A 25,133-nucleotide genomic window follows, 5' to 3' on the forward strand; every position below is an offset into this window, starting at 1 on the left:
AAATGAACAGATATCTATGGGGAGCACTTGTGCAAGTTCGTCTGCAGAATAGAGTTCTCTGCTGTAGAGTTCTGCTCTCTTCCCAGCCATTCCTCATCTCGTGCTTCCTTAGGTGGACTTCTCATTCAAATCAATACTGATCTCAGCAGGAATCCTCCTTGGGCCAGGCTCAACTTCTGACACTATATATTCACACCACGTCAAATTCACTTTTCATTTTTTTAACTCTATATTTAGGTGTGTGTGTATGTGTATGTGTGTTTTAATGCTATGCCTCTGTCAACATTTGCAATAAGAAGCTGCCTAGGAAATCAATTTGCTATATTTGCTGAGTGTTGCTAATATCTCAATCGGCAAGGCCATGTAAAAACAATTTACAGAACAGAAATTATAAATTGCCTGTAAACACATGACAATAAAATTCATTCATTAATTACTGAATTTCCATTAAATATCTAATACCTGCAAGGTGCTGTTATAGGAAATAAAGATATGATGATAACCAAAAAATAGAATTCTACTGCTCTCAAGAGAACAGGGACCTTACATGTCATCTCACAAGTGAACAAATTTAAATGATAAATACAGCCCTAGTTTGTTTAGCTCAGTGGATAGAGCATTGACCTGTGTACTGGGACTGAAGGGTCCTGTGTTTTATTTCCCTCAAGGGCACATGCCTGGGTTGTGGGCTCGATCCCCAGTAGGGGGCATGCAGGAGGCAGCTGATCAACAATTCTCCCTCATAATTGATGTTCCTATCTCTCTCTCCCTCTCCCTTTCTCTCTGTAATCAATAAAAGACATATTAAGAAAATAAATTATAAAAATAGTCTTTCTTCTGTACCTGCGGGTTCCACATTGATAGGTTCAACCAGTAGCAGATAAAAAATATTGGGGGAAAAAAGTTATATTGGGGACATGTACATATAGTTAGGCTGATATCTGTACTGAACATGTACAGATATTTTCTTGTCATCATTCCCTAAATAAGACAGTATAACAACTATTTATAGCATTTACATTGTATTAGGTATTATATCTAATCTAAAGATGATTTAGAGTGTTGACTGAGAGAAAAAGGTTGGGCTGCCAGGTAAGAAAAACTCTTATTTGGGCTTTTGACCTGAAATTCAGAAACACAGATTCTGGAAGCAACTAGAGAAGTGTCCCATCTGGGATTAACATTAGCCATTTACCAAGGATTATGATCAAAGGGAAATTTATATTTTGGAAATTATTGGCTTCTCATGAATACTGACTTCCCATTATTGGGAAAGAAACGTTTTTGCATAGTTCTAGGAAGCACAGTTATATGATACAGTCATAGAAAGTTTCTTTCTCAGCAAAATCTTTTGTTTTGTTTTAGCAAGTCAGCAAGGTTGGTGCTGTTTGTTCAACAAGACAGAGTCCAGAGTCCCTCTGTATACATCTGAGAAAATAGACTCTGGTCATCTATTTTTTCAGAAGTACACAGAGGGATGTGCGTTGGTTATATGCAAATACTATGCCATTCGGCAGAAGGGCCTTGAGCATCCTAGGGCGATGGTGGTGGTGTCCTGGAACCAATCCATTGCTGATACTGAAAGACAACTGTACTAAACACCTTTTACCTATGAAATTGTTACTTGTTGCAAACAATAGAGTTAAGAACATTCCCATTGTTCCACCCAGTAAATCCAGTGTGTAACTGATGTGCTGTGCTACAGTTATGAAGTTCATGAAGCTAAAGGGCATGACAATGGAATGACCTTTACTTTTCTAAAATGGAACCTATGGCATGAAGACCCACTTGACTAATGGCAGATAAACCTTTTCCAGATATTTCCAAATGTTCTCTGTCCAATCCAGTGATCCCTCCTTCAAATTAGAATATTAATATCTGTCTCAGTTTATTTCACAAATACCATGTAGGCATTCTCTTTCCATTATTTCACCTACCCCATTGTCGCCTGCATCTGATAGAAAGGGTTTTGTTTTCACGATGGACCTTGGATGTCAGAGAGAGTGGGTCTGGGGTGTGTATGTAACTTGTAGGATACTCATGTGGGGTGACCTGCCTTCTAGTTAAAAAAAAATTCTTTTATTGAGTTTAATGGGTTGATATTGGTAAATAAAATTATATAGGCTTCAAGTGTACAATTCATCATCTGTATGTTGTATTATGTGTTTACCACACCAAGTCAAGTCTCCTTCCATCACTCTTTACGCTCCGTTATCTTCCCCAATCCCCTTTCCCACTGGTACTTACCATACTATTGTCTGTGTCTATGAGGTTTTTTTTTTTTTTTTTTTTTTTTTTTGCTTTGCTTAATCCCTTCCCCTTTTCACCCAGCTCCCCAACCCCACTCTCCTCTGACAGCTGTTAGTCTGTTTTCATCTACAAGTCTGTTTCTATTTTGGTAGTTTGTTTTGTTCATTAGACTCCACATATGAGTGAAATCATATGGTACTTACCTTTCTCTGACGGGCTTATTTCACTTTGTATAATATCCTCCAGGTCCATCCATGCTGTGGCAAAGGGTAACATTTCCTTCTTTTTTTTATGGCCAAGTAGTATTCTATTATGTAAGTGTATCAAAGCTTTTTTATCCATTTATCTACTGATGGGCACTTCCAAGTCTTGGCTATTGTAAATAACACAGCAATGAACATAGGAATGCATGCATTCTTAGGAATTAATGTTTCAGGTTTCTTCAGATATATTCCCAGGAGTGTGATTGTTGGGTTAAATGGCAGTTCCATTTTTTAATTTTTTAAGGAAACTCCATACTGTTTTCCATAGTGGCTGCACCAGTCTGCATTTTCACCAACAGTGCCGAGGATTCCTTTCCCCACATCCTCACCAGCACTTGTTGATTTATTGATGGTTGCCATTTGGACAAGTCCATTTGGACAAATGTGAGATAATATCTCATTGAGGTTTTAATTGTTATTTCTTTGATGATTAGTAGCGTTGAGCATCTTTTCATATTCTATTAGCCATTTGTATGTCTTCTTCATGCTCATTTTTTAACTGAAGTGTATTTTTGGCGGTGAGCTATATCAGTCAGTCCTTGAAATATTTTGCATATTAACCCATCATCAAATATATCATTGTCAAATATGTTCTCCCATTCAGTGGATTGTCTTTTCATTTTGTTGATTGTTTCCTTTGCTATGCAAAACTTTTTAGTTTGATGTAGACTCATTTGTTTATTTTTTTCCCTTTTGTTTCCCTTGCCTGAGGTGCTATATCAAAAAAAGTATTGCTACAAGAAATGTTTAAGATTTTTAAGGTTTATGTTTTCTTCTAGAATTTTTATGATTTCAAGTCTAACATGTAAGGATTTAATTCATTTTGAGTTTATCCTTGTGGTCTAGTTATATCCCCCCCATCCCCCCCATTCTCTCTAATTTTCCCAAAACCATTTACCAAATATACTAACTTTACCTCATTGTATGTTTTTGCCTCCCTTGTCAAGTATTTAATTGACCATAACTGTGTGGGGTTTATTTCTGAGCTCTTTATTCTGTTTCTTTATCTATATGCTTGTTCTTATGCCAGGATCATACTCTTTTGATTACTATGGCTTTATAGTATAGTTTGATATCAGGTAGTGTGATTCCTCCTACTTTGTTCTTCTTTCTCAAGATTGCTGTGACTATTTGAGGCCTTTTGTAGTTCCATATAAATGTTTGGAATATTTGTTCTATTTCTATGAAATACACCATTGGTATCTTGATAAGAATTGCATCAAATTTATAGATTGCTTTGGGTAGTATAGATATTTTAATGATGTTAATTCTTCCTATTCATTCATGAACAATGTATATGCTTCAACTTATTTGTATCTTCTTCAAATTCTTTCTTCAGTGTCTTACAATTTTCTGAGTACAGATCTTTTACATTCTTGGTTAAATTTATTCTAAGGTATCTTATCTTATTTATTTTTGAGGTAATTATAAATGGGATTGTTTTCTTAGTTTCCCTTTCTGATAGTGCATTATTGGTGTATAAAAATACAACCCATTTTTGAGTTTTATTTTGTATCCTGCAATTTTATGGAATTTACTTACCAGTTTTAAAAGTTTTTTTTTTTTTTTTTTTTTTTTGTGTGTGTGTGTGTGTGTGTGTGTGTGAAATCTTTAGGTTACTTTATATACAGTTTCATCAAATGACAATTTTACCTCTTTCTTTCCAATTTGGATACCTTCAATTTCTTCTTCTTGTCTGATTCTGTGGCTAGGACTTCCAGTGCTATGTTAAATAAGAGTGGTTAAAGCAGACATCCTTGTCTTGTTCCCAGTCTTAAGGGAAACGCTTGTAGTTTTTATCCAATGCATATGATGTTGGCTGTAGGTTTGTCATATATGGCTTTTATTAAGCTGAGACACGTTCCCTCTATTCTTATTTTGTTGAGAGGTTTTTTAAAATCATAGATGGGTGCTGGATTTTACCAAATGCTTTTTCAGCATCTATTGATCTGATCATTGATTCTTATCTTTCAATTTGTTTATGTGATGTATCATGTTTATTGATTTGCAGCTATTACACCAACCTTGCATACTCAGATAAAGACCACTTGATCATGGAGTGTGATCTTTTTAATGAATTGCTAGATCTGGTTTGCTAATATTTTGTTGAAGATTTTAGAATTCATGTTCATCAGGGATAAGATTTCAATGCAGGGCAATGCCTAGACATGCATTTGGGATAAAAATGATTGCTTATCACTATGATTCTATAAACAACTTAATCCAGTCTTTGGAAGGAATGATTAAAAACCCAGTCCAATACTCCTTGGCTAACCTCATTTTGAGACTTAGCATCCCATGTTTGTGAAATTCAGAGTTTAAGGAGGAAAGAACATTAATGTTGACTATTTAAAAGAATATGGCATAGAACAGAGCCATTCTTCAGTTAGGAAGAGAAAGCAAAGTTGTCTGGACTTTGGCAGTTCAAAGACATGCTTTAAGCAAACAGGCTGAATTCTTTTGGCTATAGAACCAACAGACTTGAAGGACAGTAGTCCAACTGGATTTCCATCTCCAAGATTTCACAAAAATCACCAAGTGATATTTAGTAGGTGTGGATGATGTGTGGAAGCAGAGGTTATCAACGTTTCACCATGCCCTTGGAATTCTACAGTAATTCTTGTTCCTTTCGGGAATAGTCACACTGTGTGCATGCTATAGAAAGTTAAAATTTCCAGCCAAAGATGATGCATGTCTTTGCCTCAGTAAGTGTATGATTTAATCAACTGCAACCCTCAAAGCCACCTACACCAGGACTGATGTGAGCGTTTGGCCAGTGCCGGAGGGTGAACTGGGGATGTGCCCAGCACCCTTCCCACTCAGTTGCACCTGGAAGCTCTCCCTTCCTTTCAGCCCAGAGGGAGGCTGTGTCTGGGGAGGGTGGGGATCTGCACTGCCTGAGAGGCGCAGGAATGCATATCAATCACTGTTTGGCGGGTAGTGCAGACACATTGCCCTTTTATCCCACTACCATGCAGGCCTCTCCCATCCAGGAAGTAGAGCTCTTTACAACATCGATGCCATTTTTAGTCACAGCAATAACATTTGTGAAATACTACCATGGGTGAAGTATGTAAGAACTTACAAAGGCCTCTAGGCTGTTGGTTTCGCATTGCCAGGAATGACATTGAGATGGCTGACATTGATGCCGGTGTTTGCACCTTACAGCCACGTCCTTCTAATGGACTAATCAACAAATCAAAAAACCCATCAGAAGATTTTCTCTGGGGCCTCTGATGAAATGCACCAAGGTATCCCCCACGCTTTTTACTGGGGACAACTTCTGATGCTGCCACCATCCAGAACACCAGGGTCTTCCCTAGATCACACACGGTTCTCTTCCTCTGTACACACTCTCTTCCTACCTCCATGGTTGTTTAGATGGGACTTTTAGTGTAGCAAGTTCAGATTTAGAGTATACCTACCCCAATTCTAGGCAGGTCTGTTAATAATATGGTGTGTTTGTTTCTATTTTTTTTTCATTTTGTCTTAGCTTAACCCACCGATTAGGCAACAGAATGTTGTTGAAATACTTCACTTTTCAGTTCTACCTTTGCATCAACTAATGTCACCTACCTACAGCTCTTGTAGATGAAAGAAGCAAAATCCTTTTTACTCATTGTGACCAAATCTCTCTCTTAGTACCAGAGCAGGCTGATGTAGCGATTTCTCGATGTCCCATTGGACTTCCATTATCAGTAGATCACAAGACAGCAGGCTTCTGGTAGGCATTCTGAACTGCCGGTCCTTCTCCGTTTCTTCCAGGCAACTGGTAGCCCATCTACCTTGAATGATCCCTCATTTTGCATTGCCCCCGTTGTTCTCAATGGTAGCTCTCTTACTCAGCATGTGCGTTCCTCATTGAGTGTGCGTGTCCACACTCTTATTTATATACTAGATGCCCTTTGCAGGAAGATTCCTGCAATAGGGCTTTCTGCTGTGGTCTCTGCTGCCCCGCCTACTTCTGTCCCTTCTCCCTGTCCTGCCTGCTTCCCTGCCTTCTCTGTGGCTCCGCTTGCTTCTCTGCAGCTTCGCTCCCTTCTACAGCACTTGGCTTCTTTCTACACCGTCTTCAGTCTTCATTCTGGCCTGGATATGCAAATTAACCGCCATCTTGGTTGGGTTAATTTGTATACTCGCCCTGATTGGCTTATGGGCATGGCTTGTGGGTGTAGTGAAGGTATGGTCAATTTGCATGTTTCTCTTTTATTAGAGCAGATATGTCTGCCCATGAATGTCTGCCCAAAGCTGGCTTTTGCCTAATATCACTGGGAGCATTTCAACTTCCAGTTTATATTGTGTTATTTCTGTGCATGAGAACAGGTAAAGAATTCATGTTTACTACAGAGTCTCCCCCTTCTACCCCCCGCCCCCCATATCATCCCTAGCACATCTCCTGCTCCTACCTTCTACAGGGGGCCCTGCCCCACTCACCAGCCAGAGAGGAGACAACGACAATGCTTCCGTTGCTCTGCTTCAGCATGGGAAGGGCAGCCATACTCAGGACCACATAACTGATGTAGTTGACCTCCATACTTTTGCGCACTAAGAGGATATCACCAACAAATGGTTCCATAGTAGCGCTGGTGATGTGGTTGAGAATGAGCATGTCTAGTCCTCCTGCAAGAAATGACTGTGTTGAAAGAAACTATCTGGGGTTGATACCTTTTCTTTCCCCCTTCCCCCTCTCCCTTTTCTACATTCCCTGAGCCAAGTCCCAAGGAGCAAAGACGATAGAAGAAGTGCAGAGGAGCAGAGAAGAGAAGCAGCCTCACCCAAGATCTTTCCAGCTCTGGCAACAAAGTGCTCTGCGAAGGTCATGTCCTCCATGGTGCCAGCAATGTAGTGTGCTGAGGCTGCTCCATACTCCAAGCACTCGGCTACTATCTGCAGGGACACAGTGTTCTTGGTTTCAGTGTTGTAACCGGAATTCTAGTTTGACAGCTTGCCAACACAAAAACCAAACTCATGAGACAAGATGCTGGTGAAAAAGGAAAGAGATTTCATTCAAGTGCTGGTCACCTGAGGAGATGGGGGATTCTTGTCATAAAGCCTATCATCTCAGTATAGGCAGAGGTATGTGTGTGTGTGTGTGTGTGTGTGTGTGTGTGTGTGTGTGGTGTGTGTGTGTGTGTGTGTGTGTGTGTGTGTATGTGTGTTTTAATATATCTTTATTGATTTCAGAGAGGAAGAGAGATGGAAACATCAATGATGAGAGTGAATCATTGGTTGGCTGCCTCTGCACAATGTCCCACTGGAAATCGGGCCCACAACCCAGGTATGTGCCCTGGTTCATAGGTCAATGCTCAACTACTGAGACAGCTATCTGGCGGGCCATGCAGAGGTTTTTATAAGGAGGGAGAAGCAAAGCAGAACAAAGAACTCAAGGGGAAGGGGTTAAAGAGTTCTCTATGTGTAGTCAGCACAGTCCATTCTGATAAGGATCTTGAGACTGGTCAAGTGGTGGTCTGGTGTGTGTTATCTTGCTTTTGTTTTGTCATCCTGGTTCTATGGTTAAAGATTAACAAATTTTCTGGAATGGGGGTGACTGAAAATTAGATTCTGTATCTTCTGAAGTAGTTCTTAGGATTCTCATGCAAACATGTTGTCTATCTATAAGCTACATGTTAGTCAGAGTCAGCCTTACATACACAATGTCCAAAGAATGGTGGGATGAGGTACAATTACTAATATTCTAGTATTGGCTACAGATCTTTGGGGACAGCCTCTGAAGCAATGGAGATTTAGATGAGTTGTTCACAGCACTGTTTTGATAGGTAATGTTAGTGGGTTTATGTGCATGAATGTGAATTTAGTGAGTGTGTGTGTGTGTGTGTGTGTGTGTGTTGCTAACTGCAACCCAGCATAATCTTTGTCCTCTGTGTGAAATAATTTTCTGAAAGTATTTCAGGTAGGGTGTAAATGGATAAGTCACCACCCTGCTTGGGTTCAAGTCCATGATTTGTATATGTGAGTTTCTGTGAATAGTTGTTTTTGAACCATCCTAGTTTCTATGAAGGTAGCCCTAGGTTTGTGAATGTTTTTTATTCTTGGGTTTGTGAGTCTGAGCATATGAGAGGACATGTGGGTGAAAGTTTGCATGGGTACAAGAATATTAATTCATGTGTAGGTGCTGGAATTTTGATATCTGAATACATATCTACATATCTGTGACTTTGTGTATAACTGTGTGTGTAGAGGCATGTCTATGAGTCTATATAACCCAAGAACTTTGTGTCTCTCCATATATATACATGCATGGGAATGAACACTGAAATGCATATTTTCATAATATTGTGAGTGTTTAAACCTGTAGGTAGGTGTGCCTGCCTATGTGTGTGTTTATGTGTGTGTATGCATCTGTGTATGGATGTGCCAGCCTCTTTGCGTTGGCATGTATACGTAAATATATATTAAAATACATCTGGGCATGTGAGCATGTATGTGTTTGTGGGCACAGAACCCTCACCTTCTTTAGAGCTTCTTCTGACCTCGCTGTCACCATCACATGGGCTCCCATCTTCGCCAGATGATAGGCCATCTCCTTTCCAATCCCCTTGCTGGCCCCTGTGACAATCACTTTCTTTCCTTGGAGCATCTCTGGGAAACCCCAAAAGGAAGTGAGGAGAAAAACCCAACGTGGCAGCAACATTCCTCCTCCTTCCCTGGACATGGGCAGCCTTCTTTCAATGCCTCACGGTTATGAGTCCAGATCAACTTGTTTGCATACATCAGTAGAGGAAAGTTCAAGCCTTTCATAAATATGCTCTGAAATGGAAGTTTGACTTGGTTGGTCAAAACCAAGTCTACCTACTGTATCTCCTACACTTGATCTTAGCCAAAAGGTCGAGAAGCGATCTACCTATTGTATCTCCTAAAAACCAACAACAAAACTTAACAACCCTCCATGGACAGAAGTTTTAGTGGGAACACTAGAGTTCCAGGTGTTTGTGGACTCAGCCAGTTTTGTTCAATTGAAAAAAAAAATGCAAACAGTAATCAAAACACGTGTGCTCTCAGAGATCCCAGGGATTTTTTCTCACTTCTAGTTAGTCATCAACGACTACTTTCTTGCCTCCCACTTATCAGTCCTTCCACGGAGCTCAAATATCTGGCTGGGCTGTGAATTTTGGAGTTACCCTTATTTTTATAGGGGACCCAGCATTGCTTTTCATTAAGGGGGCCAAGTACCACACTCCTGTTAGCCATCCCCTGTGGCTGGAGGACACAGAAATCCTCTCCCACCTCAAGGTCCCTGGCCGTTCTGCAACTTTGGAGGTCAGGAAATTGTGATGATCCTCGGGCACTCCAGCTACCTATTTTTTCTTTTCTTTTTATCTATCTCTTCAAAATTAGACATATTTGTACTTACCTGGTTTGAATTCCTCATTTGCTGAATAGTAGTAGTAGGCCAAGAAGACCCCCAGAATGGGTAGGAGTTTTTTCATAAAAGCCATCAGACAGGGATCTGACACGAGGAGCCCTGAAGGACACACAGAGAGAACCTACACAACTTGTTACAGCCTTCCAGGCAGGCAGCAGACTCTGAATTGGGACATCAGGAATGGGAGGCTGGAGTAGTCTCAGACAGGGCTAGCCAATTTTCCTGTAAGAGCAGCCGATTGGCTATGGGAGAGATCGCACTTATCTTGGCAGCCTGCATGGTAGATTTCACAATGAACAATATTTATTCCATTGCATTGAACAAGAAGAGACTTACAGATCGCCAAGTTCATGACGGTACAGGATTAGATTCTGCCAGCATCACTACCCTGAGTCCATCTTCCTCTGAACACCATTTACATTGGGAACCGATGACTTTATCAAAGTGCATGTCAAACCCCCATTTCAGAGCATGCTTCTGTGTGTGGCTTCTGGGGGGAATATGAGTAATAGCCAAGAGAGCTAAATTCAGGTCAAATCTCATTCTCAGTCCCACCTCCTAGTCAGAAGCAATTAAAAATAATAGCCCAATACAGAAAAATAAGCTTCTTAAGAAAATATGTCTAAAATATGTTCTTGAAAAATAAACAAGCCCGATAAACCTCACACAAGTTCAGTGAACATGTATTACAACATCAAAAGGGAATGCAAGCCAGCCAGAACCCAAATGGCAAGACTCTCAGGAAAGCTCCAGCCGATTTGGCTCAGTGGACAGAAGGGTCCTGGGCTTGATTCCAGTCCAGGGCAATACCTCAGTTGTAGGCTTGATCCCTGGTGGGAGGCAACCAATCGATGTGTCTCTCTCACATCAATGTTTCTCTCTCTCTGTCTCTCCCACTCCATTCTCTAAAAAACAAACAAACAAACAAAACACTTCCCCCCAAATCAAACAAACTCACCAAAAATAAAAAAACCAATGGAAAAATATCCTTGGGTGAGGGTTAACAACAACAACAACAACAACAAACTCTTAGGAAATTGCAAAGGAATGTCCACTTAAGACTTTAGTAGTAAATAAAGAAGGAATAATGAGTGCCAAAAACCCAAAACGGTACAAAGCTATTAAACTGGGCCTTGTAAATGCTAGTAAGGAATGAGAACCATGGAGAAGTTGCTGCAAGAGGAGGCCTGGTGCAGGAGAACAAGCAGCAAGCACCATCGAGGCAAAACTGGCCTGAAAATCCCACATCCAGCTGAAAACTGGTCTGGAACAAGACAAGGACCATAGAGGAGAAACCCTTAGGCATTTAGAATTTATCATAGAATTATAGAAATAACCACGCTGGTATGTCTAGAGTAAGAATTCATTAAGGAGCAATTCTTAAAGAATGAATTGAAGATATATTATTGTTAAGTTTTTCACCTTAGAACCAACTAACCAAACCATAAAAATTATCCCATCATAGAGCAAATTCAAATTCTGTGAAGTTACCTGTAGAACTGAGAAATCTATTTACATGTGATGGTGAGAATGGGTATGGGGCTTTGGAAGAGGAATATGGGTTGAGGGTAGGGGTTGGGGGATTCTCATACTATTAAGAAAAATCCAGTATGACCCCAAGTACAGGATCTGGAAACGCTCCCTAAACTTTCATTTCAGAGTAAGGGAAAAGAATTGAAGACTCAAAGGAGATGAAATAATTTGTCAACAGAGACCCAGAGCTGTAAAGTTCACTTCCAGAAAACAATGGACATTTGATAATAGTTAAGGGCTAAATAAAGCTCAAGGTCCATGGAGGACAAAATAGAAAAAATAAAAAGGAAAATTTAAGTAGAAAATTATATTACCTATGGTCAGAACTGTAAGAATTATATGCATAATTTTATAACCCACTTTATGCTACCAAGGTATGTTACAGACTAGACTCCATTTTCATCTCTAGAGGGAAGGGAATTTTGTTTATTTTCTTAATACTGTACTATTAATATAAAATTATAGGAAGGAACAATTGCTTGGAAATATGCTGCTGCTGAAAGGATGGAAAGATGGACAGACTAGGAAAGTTCATTATCTGACAAAAATAATTTCAAGTTCACTACTCAAAAGATAATTTAAAGAAATAAAAAATAACAATGAGTAGGATAAACATCAGGGTGATAAAATGTAAAACTAATGCATTGACTATAGCTGATTGTTGGCTGAGTTAAAAAATAAAGTCCAAACTTGTGCTGCCTCAAAAGACGTAAACACAAACATTAAATCACACACAGATGAATAACTTGATGACTTAATAGCTAACATGCCAGAAAACAAGGCCAGAGAAAGCACCTAACAAAGTAACATTCATGGAATTACATGAAATAATTTTTAGTCAGCAAAATGCATTAATGAGAAATGAGGACAATACATAATGGTATATATTCTTAGCAGTTCTTAAAATGTTTAGTCTCAGGATCCCTTTACAAGCTTATAAACTATTGAGGATCACAAAGAAATTTGAGTGTGTGTGTGTGTGTGTGTGTGTGTGTGTGTGGTTTAGCTATTGATATGATATATTAGAATTTTTAAAATTCAAGAATACAAAAGCATACATGTAGTATGCTTTCTACTAGCACACATCCTGTAGCTTCAGGAAAACTCATGAGAGAATAACAGGGAAAAAAGTCATATAATCTCTTAGTATGATTATGAAAATAGTTTTGATCTTTTAGACACCCAGTGGGGTCTCAGGCACCCAGGGGTAGCACATTTTGGCCATATCCTATATAATAGTGAATATGCTAATTGACCATCACGCCCCCACAAAGATGGCAGTGCCCACAGCCACTAAGGAGGGAATATGCTAACTGACTCCATGCCCTCAAAGATGGTGGTGCCCACAGCCACAAGATGGCAGTGCCCAGTCCTCTCAGTCCCGCCAGAGTGGCAGGCATGTGGCATGGCCAGGCCAGCTTCCAGGTGGGTCCTGCTGCTCCACGCGCCTGCCTCTGGAGTCCCCAGGCCCCGCAGCCTGCAGCTGCCCAGAGCTGGCTCAAGGTGCAGGCAAACCTTGGATGCTGGCTGCCCAGCCAATGCCCAGGGCCCAGGCAAGCTTCGGATGGTGGCTGCCCAGCCAACTCCCGAGGCATGGGCAAGCTTCAGATGCTCCGGCCCAAGATGCAGGCAAATCACCGATGGCGACTGCCCAGCTGCCTAGGGCCACCCGAGTTTCAGGTAACCAGGGCTGGCTGAGGCTTGTGCTGCCAGCAGTGGCAGTAGCAGAGGTGTGGTGGGGGCATTGCCTTCCCTGATCGCTGAGTCACCTCCCACCCCTGAGGGCTCCCAGAGTATGAGAGGGGGCAGGTTAGGCTGAGGGAAACCCCCTCCAGTGCATGAATTTTAATGCACTGGGCCTCTAGTTACGTAATAAACATGGATCTCTGTATGTGCATATTTACATGCCTGGTTGTTTCATTTGCTTATAAACTCATGGAGGACAGGGACTATATCGTTTTCATCTTTGCTGTTTTAGTGTTTCTGAGTTTCTGCAGCAAGGAGAAGATGGCTGACTTCCTGGACTGAGTTAAAAAGCAGGGAAATCACTGGGATTCAGTGTTCTGGTCACACCTGATCAGCCCCACTCCTTTGTCCTCTTTGTAGAGCTTCTAAATATCCTGTTCCTTCTCCTTCTCAAGTGTTTACCTTCTTCTAGTAGTCCTCCCAGGCCTGGCCCATCCCCCAGAGCCCTTTTCCCTTCAATTCCAATGTTCCTCTCACTTTGTCAGCCCCACTCTCTAGTCCTCTTCTGTAGAGGGCCCCCCGGGAAGGCACATGGGCATTCTTTAAATTACTGTCAGCTGAAAACAAGGCTACAGGCAAAGCCACACCCTGGAAACATGCTTTGCCAAAAAGGAAAGAGTGTTATCAGCTTGGCCTTCATTTCAGCTCAGGTGTTGGATAGTGTGCTTTGATAGGTAAATCCAGTCTAGCACCGGGAATGAGGGAATGAATAGGACCTGAGCCCAATCGAGCTCCTTCGATCCTAAGTTTTTGGTGAAACCCCATGGTATTTGGAATATAAATAAACATGCTCTGAGTCCCTGTCCCTCCATCAGAGAGGACGGCAGTCCCACTCAGCTCCCAGCTTTTTCCTTCTATCTTCGTATCTTGTTTTTTTCTTTCTTTCATTTCTCAATCCCCAGCTCCTCTACTCAGGAACCAGACCTGCTCTTTTTTTTTTTTTAAATATATTTTATTGATTTTTTACAGAGAGGAAGAGAGAGAAATAGAGAGCTAGAAACGTCCGATGAGAGAGAAACATCGACCAGCTGCCTCTTGCACACCCCCCACTGGGAATGTGCCTGCAACCAATGTACATGCCCTTGACCGGAATCGAACCTGGGACCCTTCAGTCCGCAGACTGACTCTCTATCACTGAGCCAAACCGGTGTTGGCCAGACCTGCTCTTTTTCTCTGCTGGACGTGGGAAAAGAGAAACACCTACACTCTTCTAGAGCTTTTAAAAAATATGAAAAGAAACACAACCGTTTCACCTCGCATTTCTTTCGAGTCAAATTTTCTCCAAGCAGGTAAAGTTGCTTTCACTGCCACAGCACCAAAGCTAGCTGTGTACTCCACTCCTTTGTGCTGCCTCCCATTTTTAAAAATTAAATTTATCAGGGTAACATTGGTTAATAGTATTATAGAATATTCAGGTGTACAATATTATAATATGACATCCGTGTACTCTACTGTGTGCTTACTACCTGAAGTCTAATTGCCTTCCATTAGCATATATTTGACCCCCATTACCTACTGCTCCCTCCCCTCCCAACTTTCCCTCTGGGACCCACCTGTAATAATGGCTATTATAAAAAAAATATATATAAGAAATAACAAGTGTTGGAGAGGGTGTGCAAGAAAGGGAAACTTTTTCTTGCTAGTGGGAAACGAAGTTAGTGCAGCCACTATGGAAACCAGTATGGCCTGGCCAGCATGGTTCAGCAGTTGAACATAGACCTATGAACCAAGAGGTCATGGTTTGATTCCAGGTCAGGGCACATGCCCAGGTTATGGACTCCATCCCCTGTGTGGGGTGCGCAGGAGTCAGCCAATCAATAATTCTCTTTTATCACTTATGTTTCTATCTCACTCCCTCTCTCTTCCTCTCTGAAATCAATTATATATATGTATATGTATAGCATAATATGCTAATTAGACTGGATGTCCTTCTGGAAGGGAAGCCCAGGTCCCGGGTGCCAGAGGGAAGCTGGTGTTGGCAGCTGGGGGAAGGAAGGTCTACTCTTGCAAAATTTTATGCACCAGGCCTCTAATATATCTATATCTATATCTATATCTATATCTATATCTATATCTATATCTATATCTATATCTATATCTATATCTATCTATATAGAAAATAGTATGGAGACTCCTCAAAAAATTAAGAGTAGAGCTACTATTCTATCTGCCACCCGTTCTTTGCAATGCATTGACTATCTACATTTCAGAGCTGGCTTTCCGTGAAATACCATGAACACAACCTGGTAGTTTTCAGAAACCCACAGAGAATGGGTTCCCTTCAGCTGGAGGTGCACAGGTAGGAGGTGAGCCAGGCATTCATTCCCAACCAGCTAAAGGGGGTCCAGAAAAAGCAACAAGGTGGGAGGAACACAGAGGTTGAAGGGAAAGGGACTCAGAGGATGGGCCAGGCCTGGGAGGACTACTAGGAGAAGGTCAACACTCGAGAAGGAGCAGCCAGGGGGAAATTTGCATTCATGTGGCCTAAACGTGCGGATCTCCAGAGGAGCTCCTGTCATTTCTGAGACCCTAGCCGCTACTGTGCTTTTCAGGGCCGTTCAGCAGCTTTGCTAAGAAAGTGGCCTCTTTTTTAAAAAATGAATCCTGCCGGGGGAAGAGCGGGCAGACCCAGAGTAACTGGTGGGTGACCGCTCCCTATTGGGAGGCGCTGTCTTCCCTGGGAGGATAACACGCATCTGTTGAGACAGGAAAGGATCTTGGTGTAACATTAGAATGTATAAAATTCCCCCTTCTCCCCACCCTGCCACCCCAGGCCAGTTAGTTCCCGAGGGCTGCTTGGGGAGGAATTTGTAAATCTGTGCCAGGCCACTGAAATCTGTTCCCAGCGATGGACATAGCTATGTTTCTTCTAATAACAGAGACTCCTTCTCTCCTCCCCCTCCTCCCTTTCCTTTCTCTCCCCGGGGGAAGAGGTTATTGTTCATTAACTCTCTACATAACCCTCCTCCTAATGGACAGACTGACTCATATTTTCCACCAGATGGACGGAATCTCCGACGTGGAACAATGAACTAGGGGTGCCCTGGGTGCCCTGTCCGGTCCCCTCCTGTCATTTGTGTTCAGTGGTGGGGGCGCTGGTGGGGCAGACCACCTGGGGCTGGGAGAGCTGGGAGCCTCTTGGGGAAGAGCCAGTATCCCAATGAGGCCCGGAGCCAGCGTGGATCCCGGCCCCTCGGTGGGGGTGGAGTGGAGGCAGCCCAGAACATGTCCTAGCGGGTTTGTCAGGTTTCTTCATCTGGCCTTGCTCCCATCGACTGGCATCGGCCATGGAGGAGGGCAGAATCCACACAGCAACTGAAGAAGCCATGGCCTGGAGGCTTGGGTGAAACATTGGTACACAAGGGAGGGGAGGGCGAGTCCCCCACAGCTGAGAGGACTGGCTCCAGCAAAAACCACCGCTCAGCATTGTTCCCTGGCTGCTCTGCCTGGCCCTCAGGGAGCACAGCAAGGTGGCACAGCAGCCATAGCTGGGTGGCTTTCTTAGGGTGCCAGTGGCCAGCATGAGAGAGAACTACTTTCCAGGTGGGAGCTGCCAGAGGTAGCAGATGGAAGTACGGGACTCCCATTGACATTTGCTTTGCAGGTAAACAATGAATACATTTTTAGGATACCTGTAGTCTCAAGTATTGCAGGGGATATACTCATGCTAACACATTTTCATTATTTACCTGAAATTCAGATGTCACTGGGTACCTTATGTTTTATTGAGACTCCTAGACGTGGCACTGAACTTAGGGAACACGGGGACATGTGCCTCAGGTACAGACAGGACATCCTTGAGCGTGGCTACCCAGAGCAGAGGCGAGACCACTCATTTCCCTTCTCCACCATGGAGCTCAGGAGCCTGGCCACAGACGGCCTCCCAAAGGACTCTGGGTAGGAAAGGAGGATGAGGACACATGCCTCCCACATGGCTGAGTGGAGCTTGCATCTGCTGACATTTATTCAGTGCCAACTATGTGCCAGATACTATGAATGAAAAACAAACCCAAAGCACAATGTTTTCCCGACAGGTGAAATAAATGAAACATATGACGTGTTACCAGTGCTATAGTGGAAGTCTCCGGTGGGGGTGGAAAGAAGGAAACAGCCCAATCCCCCAAGGGCTCCTTGAGATGGGAGAGGGCACAGCTTCTAAGCTTCTGGGAGTCCAAGGAAGGGGAGACGTGACAAGAACGCACTGGGTCTGGGGTGTAGGAGTCACTGGGGGCCTGTGATGCTGTGGCTAGAAGACTGAGATAATGCTCAGCCTGGGCATGGAGGGAATATGTTTGAGGCGTTGAGAGGTGTGTAGAGCTACAGGAGGGTTTGATGTTTAGCACAGCGATGAGTTAGGTTGTCATGAAAATGTCGCTGAGCATTATTTCCCCCAGGCCAGACACTGAGTCAGACTGGGCGTGTTTTCAGCTTGTAGGAAAGGTTTGAGCCCACAGGGAATGATTAGTGGAGGGACATGCCTTATGGGGTCCGGTGATGGTGGCATGGGGTCCAGAAAAGGAGAATGGAGGAGGGGAAGCGAAGGTGGATCTTAAAACCTTGTCTTCTGCTTTCCAATCCAATGAGCTTCTCAACCTAACGTGTTTCCTTCCTTTGGGTTTTTATTTATTTTTATTTTTATTTATTTTTTTATTTTTATTAAGGCAAAAGGTTGTGTCTTCTACATCCATCCATCTTTCTAGGGTGAGGGGAAGGAAGACGGCGGGGAGAAGAACTCCTTAAGGCCTCCTGTTCCTCAGGAGAAGGTTGACTGCAGTATGTGCCTCTCTTGTTTCTGCCTCATCATCCTCCCTCCTGATCTTTAAATGCCATCCACACCTGTAAGGCAAGGGAGTCCTTCCAGGTTGGTTGAATTTTCCACTTTCTGTCTAATGTGTACCTGTTGCTGAGTCATGACATTTGAGGGCGTGGAAACAGCCCAGAAAAAATGACCTAATTAGGCATGGAGGGAGCATGGTCTAGGTTTAGGATGTTGAGTTTCTGCCAGCAGAGGGAGCCCCAGGGTTGGGAGAGAAAGCTCAGGCTGGAGGGGTTAAAAAATCACCAGGGTGGGGAACTTTCTGGCAATGTGTTCAGCAGTCTAGAGGGACTGAAGAGTTAAATTCAGATAAAAGAGGATGCAAGAGAGAGGAAGGGGGAAAGCTAGACTTACAATGCACTGACATGTACACAGCAACAAGTACACACACAAATCGCACAGAACCCCTCCCCCTCTTCACCCCTCCTTAGGCACACTGACAATTTCTGCTCTAGCCCAGAGGTTCCTAAACCTTGCAGTGCCACTGAGTCATTAGGGGGTGGTGTGGGAGGGGGGATGGGAGGGGAGAGGTACTAAGGGCAGATTCCCAGATCCCACCTGGACCTGTTGAACCAGACCCATCCATGGTGAGACCCAGCAATCTGTATTTTTACAAAGCTCCCCAGGCAATTCTGAAGCAAGCTGTGGACAGACAGTCTGGTAAACTGCTCTGGGTAATTAAACAAGCTACTTTAATTGTAGCTTGTTTGAGACTTAATTTAAGGGCTCCGGGCATCAACATGTTGACTGGTGGATTGAATACAATCCATGGGAATCCGCCATTATGATTGAACTTTCTGTCTCTCAAGAAAAAAATAAAATAAAATTTCTTGTTTCAGAGCCCCCTTTTTCTGTTTTTTAAAGAATGGTTTACTGATTTAGAGAAAGGGGAAGGAAGAGAGAGAGGGGGAGAGAGAAAGAAAGAGAGAGAGGGGAAGGGAGAGAGAAAGAAAGAACACATTGATGTGAGAGTACTACATCAATTAGCTGCCTCCTGCATGCCCCTGACCGGGGATGGAGCCTGAATCCTAGACATCTGTCTTAGACCTGGAATCGAACTGGCAACCTCCTGGTGCAGTGGATGCTGCCCAACCAGCTGAGCCACATTGGCAATCCCTTTATTAAACCTTATTTATTTTTCCTCTGAGAATTAACCACATGTTTTAAAACAATATGCTTCTACTACTGTTCTTCGATTATGGAATTTTAGAAATCATTTATTGATTTTCTACTAATAAATATTAGGATTTTGCTTTTTTGTAACAACACATGTAGAGACTCATTTCCCTTCTTCTAGATTCCTAGTGCTATTCTTTCATTTTAATTAAATGAGTAGTCAGTGTTCATGTTATTATTACTAATTATTTACAGCTCAGCAATGTTATGTACTGATTGCACTGCTTTTCTTTTATTCTTCCCACCTTCCCTCTTTACTAGAGTTTACAGTCACACTTTTGTTTGTTTGCTTCCATGTTTTCCAAATCCTCTGACAAGAGCTAGAAAAATAAATCTGTTAAATTCATTAGATAATCTGATTTTTTCCCCTTGGTGGCATCCCTCTTGGAGCCCCCATTCCTGCTGTGCCAGTTTGCAGCAAAAGCTTGATAGGCTGGTCGCTGGGACATTCCTTTGCCATCCACATGGGAACTCCAACTCCTCTCTAGGTTAACTTTTCCTAAGTGGTAAGGAAATTCTTTGAGTCCTTGAATGCAGGAGTGCTATTTTACTCTTAATCTTTTCACTTGGGCACCCATCCATCCAGTCATGGCCACAGAAACCCCAGGGTGACAGCTCCTGCCGGCTCGTCCTTATTTCACCCTCGCCTTGATTCATGGTTTGGCTGGGTAGGGACTTCTAGGTTGGAGATTATTTTCTCTCGGAAGGGGAAGTCACTGCTGGATTGCCCTTCAGCTCCCAGCTCCCAGCGTTGATCCTGCAAAGTCCAGTTGCTGCCCGGATTCTTGATCCTTGGTTTGTGAACTGGTTTTCCTCTTTCGAGAACTTTTGGGATCCTTTTATCACTGGGTTCTAACATTTATAATGATGTATTTTGGGGAGAGTTTTTTTTTTTTTTTTTTTCTTCCATTTGTTATGTCGAGCATACACTGGGCCTTTCCATAGGGAAATGCAAATCTTTCATTGTGGGAAATTTTGGAGACATTCATTTTCTGGTTAATGTATTTTACTCAGTTTTCTCTGTGCTTTTTTTTTTGGAATTCATGTTAGAAGATGTTAGCACTCCTGAATTGATCCATGTCAGTTTCTTATTGTTATTGTCCTATTTTTAAATTTATTTTCCTTTTTGACCTGCTTTCCAGGAGATTTTGTCAATTTTATCTTGCAATGCTTCATTTAAATTTATATCTCTAGTTGCATTTTTAAATTTTATTTTAAAAAGCTCTTGTTCCCTACTACTTTTTAAAAACACCCATTTCCTGCTCTTCACTCATGGAGGCCCTGTTTTTTCCTTATCTCAGGGGTAATTTCGATGTTGTTGAGAATTAACTCTTTTGTTCTCTTGATTATTTTGGACTTTTATCTTCAATGTCGAAGGCTTTAATTCCATGATTGATGATCCTTGGAATAAAAGGAAGCTGTGTGTGAACAGGCAGGGCTGGCTAGCTGTTGTCTCTATTGTAGGATAATCCAGAGGGTACTGGACATTTTCATTTGGGGGACCCCAAATATCAGGGGCCTTAGTTGTTTTCCCTTTGGTTGAATATCTTCTACACAAAGGAATCCTTAGTTTTTCTGCCTAGTGTGGGCTGGGGAGGGATATAGACCCGGCTGGTGGTGTTCCAGGAGCTGAGCCAGAACAAGGAGCTAAGGAATCTCATCTTTCAGGATGGAGTCTTTCTCTAATCCTACTTCTAGTTCCATGCCTAAACCCACGCTCTGCTGAGTCTGCTGCCTCTTAGGCCAGTTTCTCCAGAATATAGACTTTCCTTCTTCAGGTGGAGGGCAGGAGAGGTGACCTGGAGCATCTCCTGGGGTTGGCCCCTCTGCCCCTCTCTGTTCTGAGATCCCAGTGCCCTGGTTCCTGAGACTCTCCTGGCTCTGTGACTTCTTGTTGGCCTCCTGCCGCGGGCACTTGGGCTTCCTCCAGCGGCCTCCAGTGTGCAAAGTCACGTATCACTCGTCCATTTACTTTCCCTGTTGCAAAAGAGTGTTGACATCTCTCATCCGCTATTGTTTCCATTCCAGTTCTTTTTGACCTTGTGTTTTATAGCATGTCAATTCTCCTGCTGTGATAAGTGCATTTTGTATGAAAGCAGAAGTTAATGTGGCTTTTCAACTCCCATGTTTAACCCTGGGCAGGTATCCCTTTCGAGTAGATTGTCGGGCTTGAAATAAAGGGAAACTTGTGGTATCTTCTATTTCCTCCCCTAAGTTACCCAAGAGTCCAGAGTGTGGAAATGAGACATTCAATGATTTTAATGGAAGGAAAGGAGGAAAAGTATTCCTATGTTTATTCATCCAGTCTTTCCAAACATGCATTGAGCATTAATAAAAATATCTAAGCTATGCTAGGTGCCGGGAATATAAAAGCTGAGCAATATTTGCTATCTTTCTTCAAGGAAGTTGTAGTTAAACATAAGGCAGGCAGGCAAGTAAATTAAAAGGCACAGTAGCTAATAACATACTATAACAAGGGTGCACATATCTCCTTGTGCTAGCCATTTTCATGACGATGATCTCATTTCATTCTCGTTACCGTTTTCATGTTGGATATCATGAATCATCTTTTGCAGATGAGAAGTTATTAGAGGAGTACAGAACAGGCCATCCAAATCAGCTCAGAGAGGGGCAAGTGCTTCTGGGAGGAGGTGGCCCTGGAATTAAGCTTTGAAGGATAAGTACAAGTTATGGAGATGAAGTTGGGGGAAGGGCGATCCAAGCAGAGGGAACTCCCTGTGTCTAGAAATAGCACAACGTGCCTAAAGAACATCACCTAGACTGAAACTGGAGCATGTGGGGCCACTGAACAAGTATCCATGTTAGTCCAGAGAGATGCAGAATATGTGATTCCCTCTGTAAATCTGAGCAAATAATAAAATATTATTTGTAAAATGAAAATGTCTTGAGGTTGTATGAAGAGATGAGCTATGTAACCCTGGATGAATGGTCGGAATGTAAAATATTCTAGATCTCTTAGGACAAACCTGGCTTAAATCCTTCTTCCATGATATCTAGTCCCTTGACAGTCACAAAACAGATTCTGGAAAAATCTTAACTATTAGGAAAACCTTTTCTCTCTTCCATTTTGGCCAGGCCAGAATTAATTGAGCAACTTTGAACAAAACCTTTTATTTAATCAGCAAATGCAGTATTTATAGTTCTCGGGCATCTGGGGCATCTTCCTGTAAAGTTTGGGTGGCTTCCTGAAAGACCCCGGATGGGACCAGAGAACTGAGGCCCAGACCCCAACTCCACCACTGACATATGTGTGACCTTGGACAAGGCCCTTCCCTGGCCTTGGCTTTCATTCCCTCACCTGGCAAATGAGAGGAATTAAATTAGATTAGCGCTAAGATTTGTTACAGCTCAGAAATTGGATGCGGGAAGCTTTTAGCTGTACTGAAATAATGTAAAAGCAACCTTGGATTTTTTTCGGGTTTTATTTTCATATCATGCTACAGAGGGAAGGGCAATTCCTTTTACATCTTGGCAAGCGAGCAGAAGTGAGATCCTTCTATCTCTCCACCCTCCTTCCAGCTTCTGACTTTGATTTACTCACACAAACCCCAACGAGAGATACAGGCACTAAAAAGCCCACTTCGAGGGTGTCCCTCTGAATTCTTAAGCTCTGTTGGAAAAGCTGGGGGAGCAGGACTCTCAATAGCCAGCTGTTGGGAAAACACATCACCATCGTCTGTCTGTGAGTAGGCACTTTCCAAAGCCTGAGTCTAGCTGCTTAAATTTGTCCAAGACTGGATCAGTAAACCGCAAGCTTCTGGGTGATACTGTTATTGATGGCAAGGAAGGGTTCGGGTAAATGGTGGGAGTGGGGACTGGCATTTCCTGTTCCTGTCAGCATTTCTCTAACTGGCCTGAAAGAAGTGCCTTTGAATTCGCTCTGCACAGGCCCTTTTAAAGCTCAGAAGGCCCATATCCTAGTGTCCTGAGCAGCCAGGCAGGACCGGGACTAAAGAACAGGTGAAGAGTATGTGAAGAACTTTGACTGACAATGTTAGGCCTCCCTTGGTTCATTGAACAAGACTTGTCGAAATAATATGAGCCTTTCTCAGCTCTAACTGGTTTGGCTCAGTGGATAGAACATCGACCTGCGGACTGAAGGGTCCCAGGTTCAATTCCAGTCATGGGCGTATACCTTGGTTGTGGGCACAACCCCAGAAGGGGGTATGCAGGAGGCAGCTGACCAATGTTTCTCTCTCATCATTATTTCTAGCTCTCTATGCCTCTCCCTTCCTCTCTGTAAAAAATATCAATAAAACATATTTTAAAAATAAAATGATAAATAAAAGGAGCCTTTCTCAAACTCCTGATCTCCATATTAATAATGTTCAACTGGCTGATGATTGGCTGCAAGATGCAGTTTCCAGCACTTTTAGCAATTCCCAGGAGATCGCCTGATGTTTGTGCTCTGTCATCGGGTTAAAGCCAATTTTTTAAAAAATGCTTACGACCTGCAATCTTTGTAGGATTTCAAAGGATGTGCAGACATTTTTAAAAACTATTTTTGCAACATTTTCATTCCATCTTAACTTTCTGTCCCAGGATGATCAAAACGCCCTCAGTGCCAGTGTCAGGCGTCTGGTTCCATCTGCCTTACATCTTCCCTCCTACAGATTTATTTCATAACTCATTGGGCATTTCTTCTTCTTCTTCTTCTTCTTTGCTTTTTCCTTTGACCAGCATTTGACACTGAAATCTCTCTTCAGCCGAGCCCTCTCATTTATTTCATTATTTCATAAGTGGTTTTCTGAGCACATACTACGAACGAGGCCCTGACCCAATGGTGATGCTATAAAACATAATGGGATTTTAAAAAGTCTTACCTTGAGGTGTCAACCAAATTTGACTTCTTTTTATGGATCTCCTTTTTTCCTTTTGCTTCTTGTCTTGCCCTCTCTCCTCCTCTGCCTTTCCTTCTGTTTCATTTCTCTCTTCCTCTGCGGCTTCCCACTCTTTGGGGAGGGGCAAGATTTCCTGCTCACAAGTTGGTTGGTTTCTGGGAGGAGTCAGAAGATCTGGTTCCGGACTGGAACCAGCTGGTCTGCCACCTGATACAAGAAGGGGAAACCCAGGTCAAGGAAGAAGACCTTGTGCTGGGACCGATGGTGCAGCCAGGCGATGCCTGGGAGAGGAGCCCTAAAGGGAAGGCCGAGTGGGCCAATCTTGGGGGCAAGCATCAGGGTTCCCCATAGAACAGGGGACTTCCTGAAGCAGCCCCAGGGCATGAATGATTGGAAGTGGTCCTGGTTGCCCTGGAGACGTACCCATTACTATTGTGAGCTTTAAACATGCCAGAGGCACACCAGGCAGAACCCCTGTCCCACCTTTAGTAGGCTTTTGCTCTCTCAGATTCCTGGCTTTGCCTCAAAGAAAAGTATTGAAACAAGAATGGAACAGATTTTCCCTCCCACGAAGAGAGAATCTAGTGATCCAATGTTGAGTGTGTAAGAGTTAACAAGTCTTTTCCATTAAAGTTATAGCAATGAACTCCCCTCATTAGATTGGCGGGTAATTAACAATTGAATAAGTAACCAGAAGTGTAAACATTCCTGAGGAAGAGGTTGTTTGTCTCACTCCCCTACAAACATCCAATCTCCTTCCTTATAGCGCCTTTCTCAGTTAGACATTGGCGCCAGACTGTAAAGCCACGTCCTTCAGCCATTCAGGATAGGGTGCAGTAATTTATCAGGGAATAGATAAAAAATGAGAGCGGAATCCTCGTTGTGTGTGCCTGCCTGCCCTTTTGTTGCTAATGGCAGCACACCCTTTTGTGCAAAAATAAATTTGCCTTACTGACCCATTTTCGAGTATTTGTCTCATTCCCCAACACCCTTGAAGAGCATTTCTACACATTTATCAATTTTAACCCCTTTAAGCAATAACCTCTGTGACTTATAAACCATTATGGTGGTCCTATCAACAGGAGCATGGATGGCAGAGCGGA

The 25,133-nt window shown here is 42.7% G+C and overlaps 2 protein-coding genes across 2 annotated transcripts in view; one reads left to right on the forward strand and one right to left on the reverse strand.

The window, feature by feature from the left end:
* HSD11B1 (hydroxysteroid 11-beta dehydrogenase 1) overlaps positions 1-24,163 on the reverse strand; it is a 30,014-nt gene extending 5,851 nt beyond the window's left edge. The window contains exons 1-5 of the mRNA XM_084865764.1: positions 24,013-24,163; positions 9,886-9,996; positions 8,983-9,113; positions 7,289-7,400; positions 6,948-7,133 (exon numbers count right to left, since the gene is read on the reverse strand). Of these exons, the coding sequence (XP_084721890.1) occupies positions 6,948-7,133; positions 7,289-7,400; positions 8,983-9,113; positions 9,886-9,970 (514 nt within the window). The 5' untranslated portion in view covers positions 9,971-9,996; positions 24,013-24,163. The remainder of the gene's footprint in view (positions 1-6,947; positions 7,134-7,288; positions 7,401-8,982; positions 9,114-9,885; positions 9,997-24,012) is intronic.
* Positions 7,539-25,133, forward strand: part of LAMB3 (laminin subunit beta 3) — an 82,739-nt gene continuing 65,144 nt past the window's right edge. Inside the window, exons 1-2 of the mRNA XM_084865760.1 lie at positions 7,539-7,589; positions 7,698-7,791. The gene's annotated coding sequence lies outside the window, so the exon portion shown is untranslated. The remainder of the gene's footprint in view (positions 7,590-7,697; positions 7,792-25,133) is intronic.

This window comes from Pipistrellus hanaki (genome assembly GCF_964339955.1).
Source record: "Pipistrellus hanaki genome assembly, chromosome: 18".
In the NCBI taxonomy this organism is placed as follows: domain Eukaryota; kingdom Metazoa; phylum Chordata; class Mammalia; order Chiroptera; family Vespertilionidae; genus Pipistrellus; species Pipistrellus hanaki.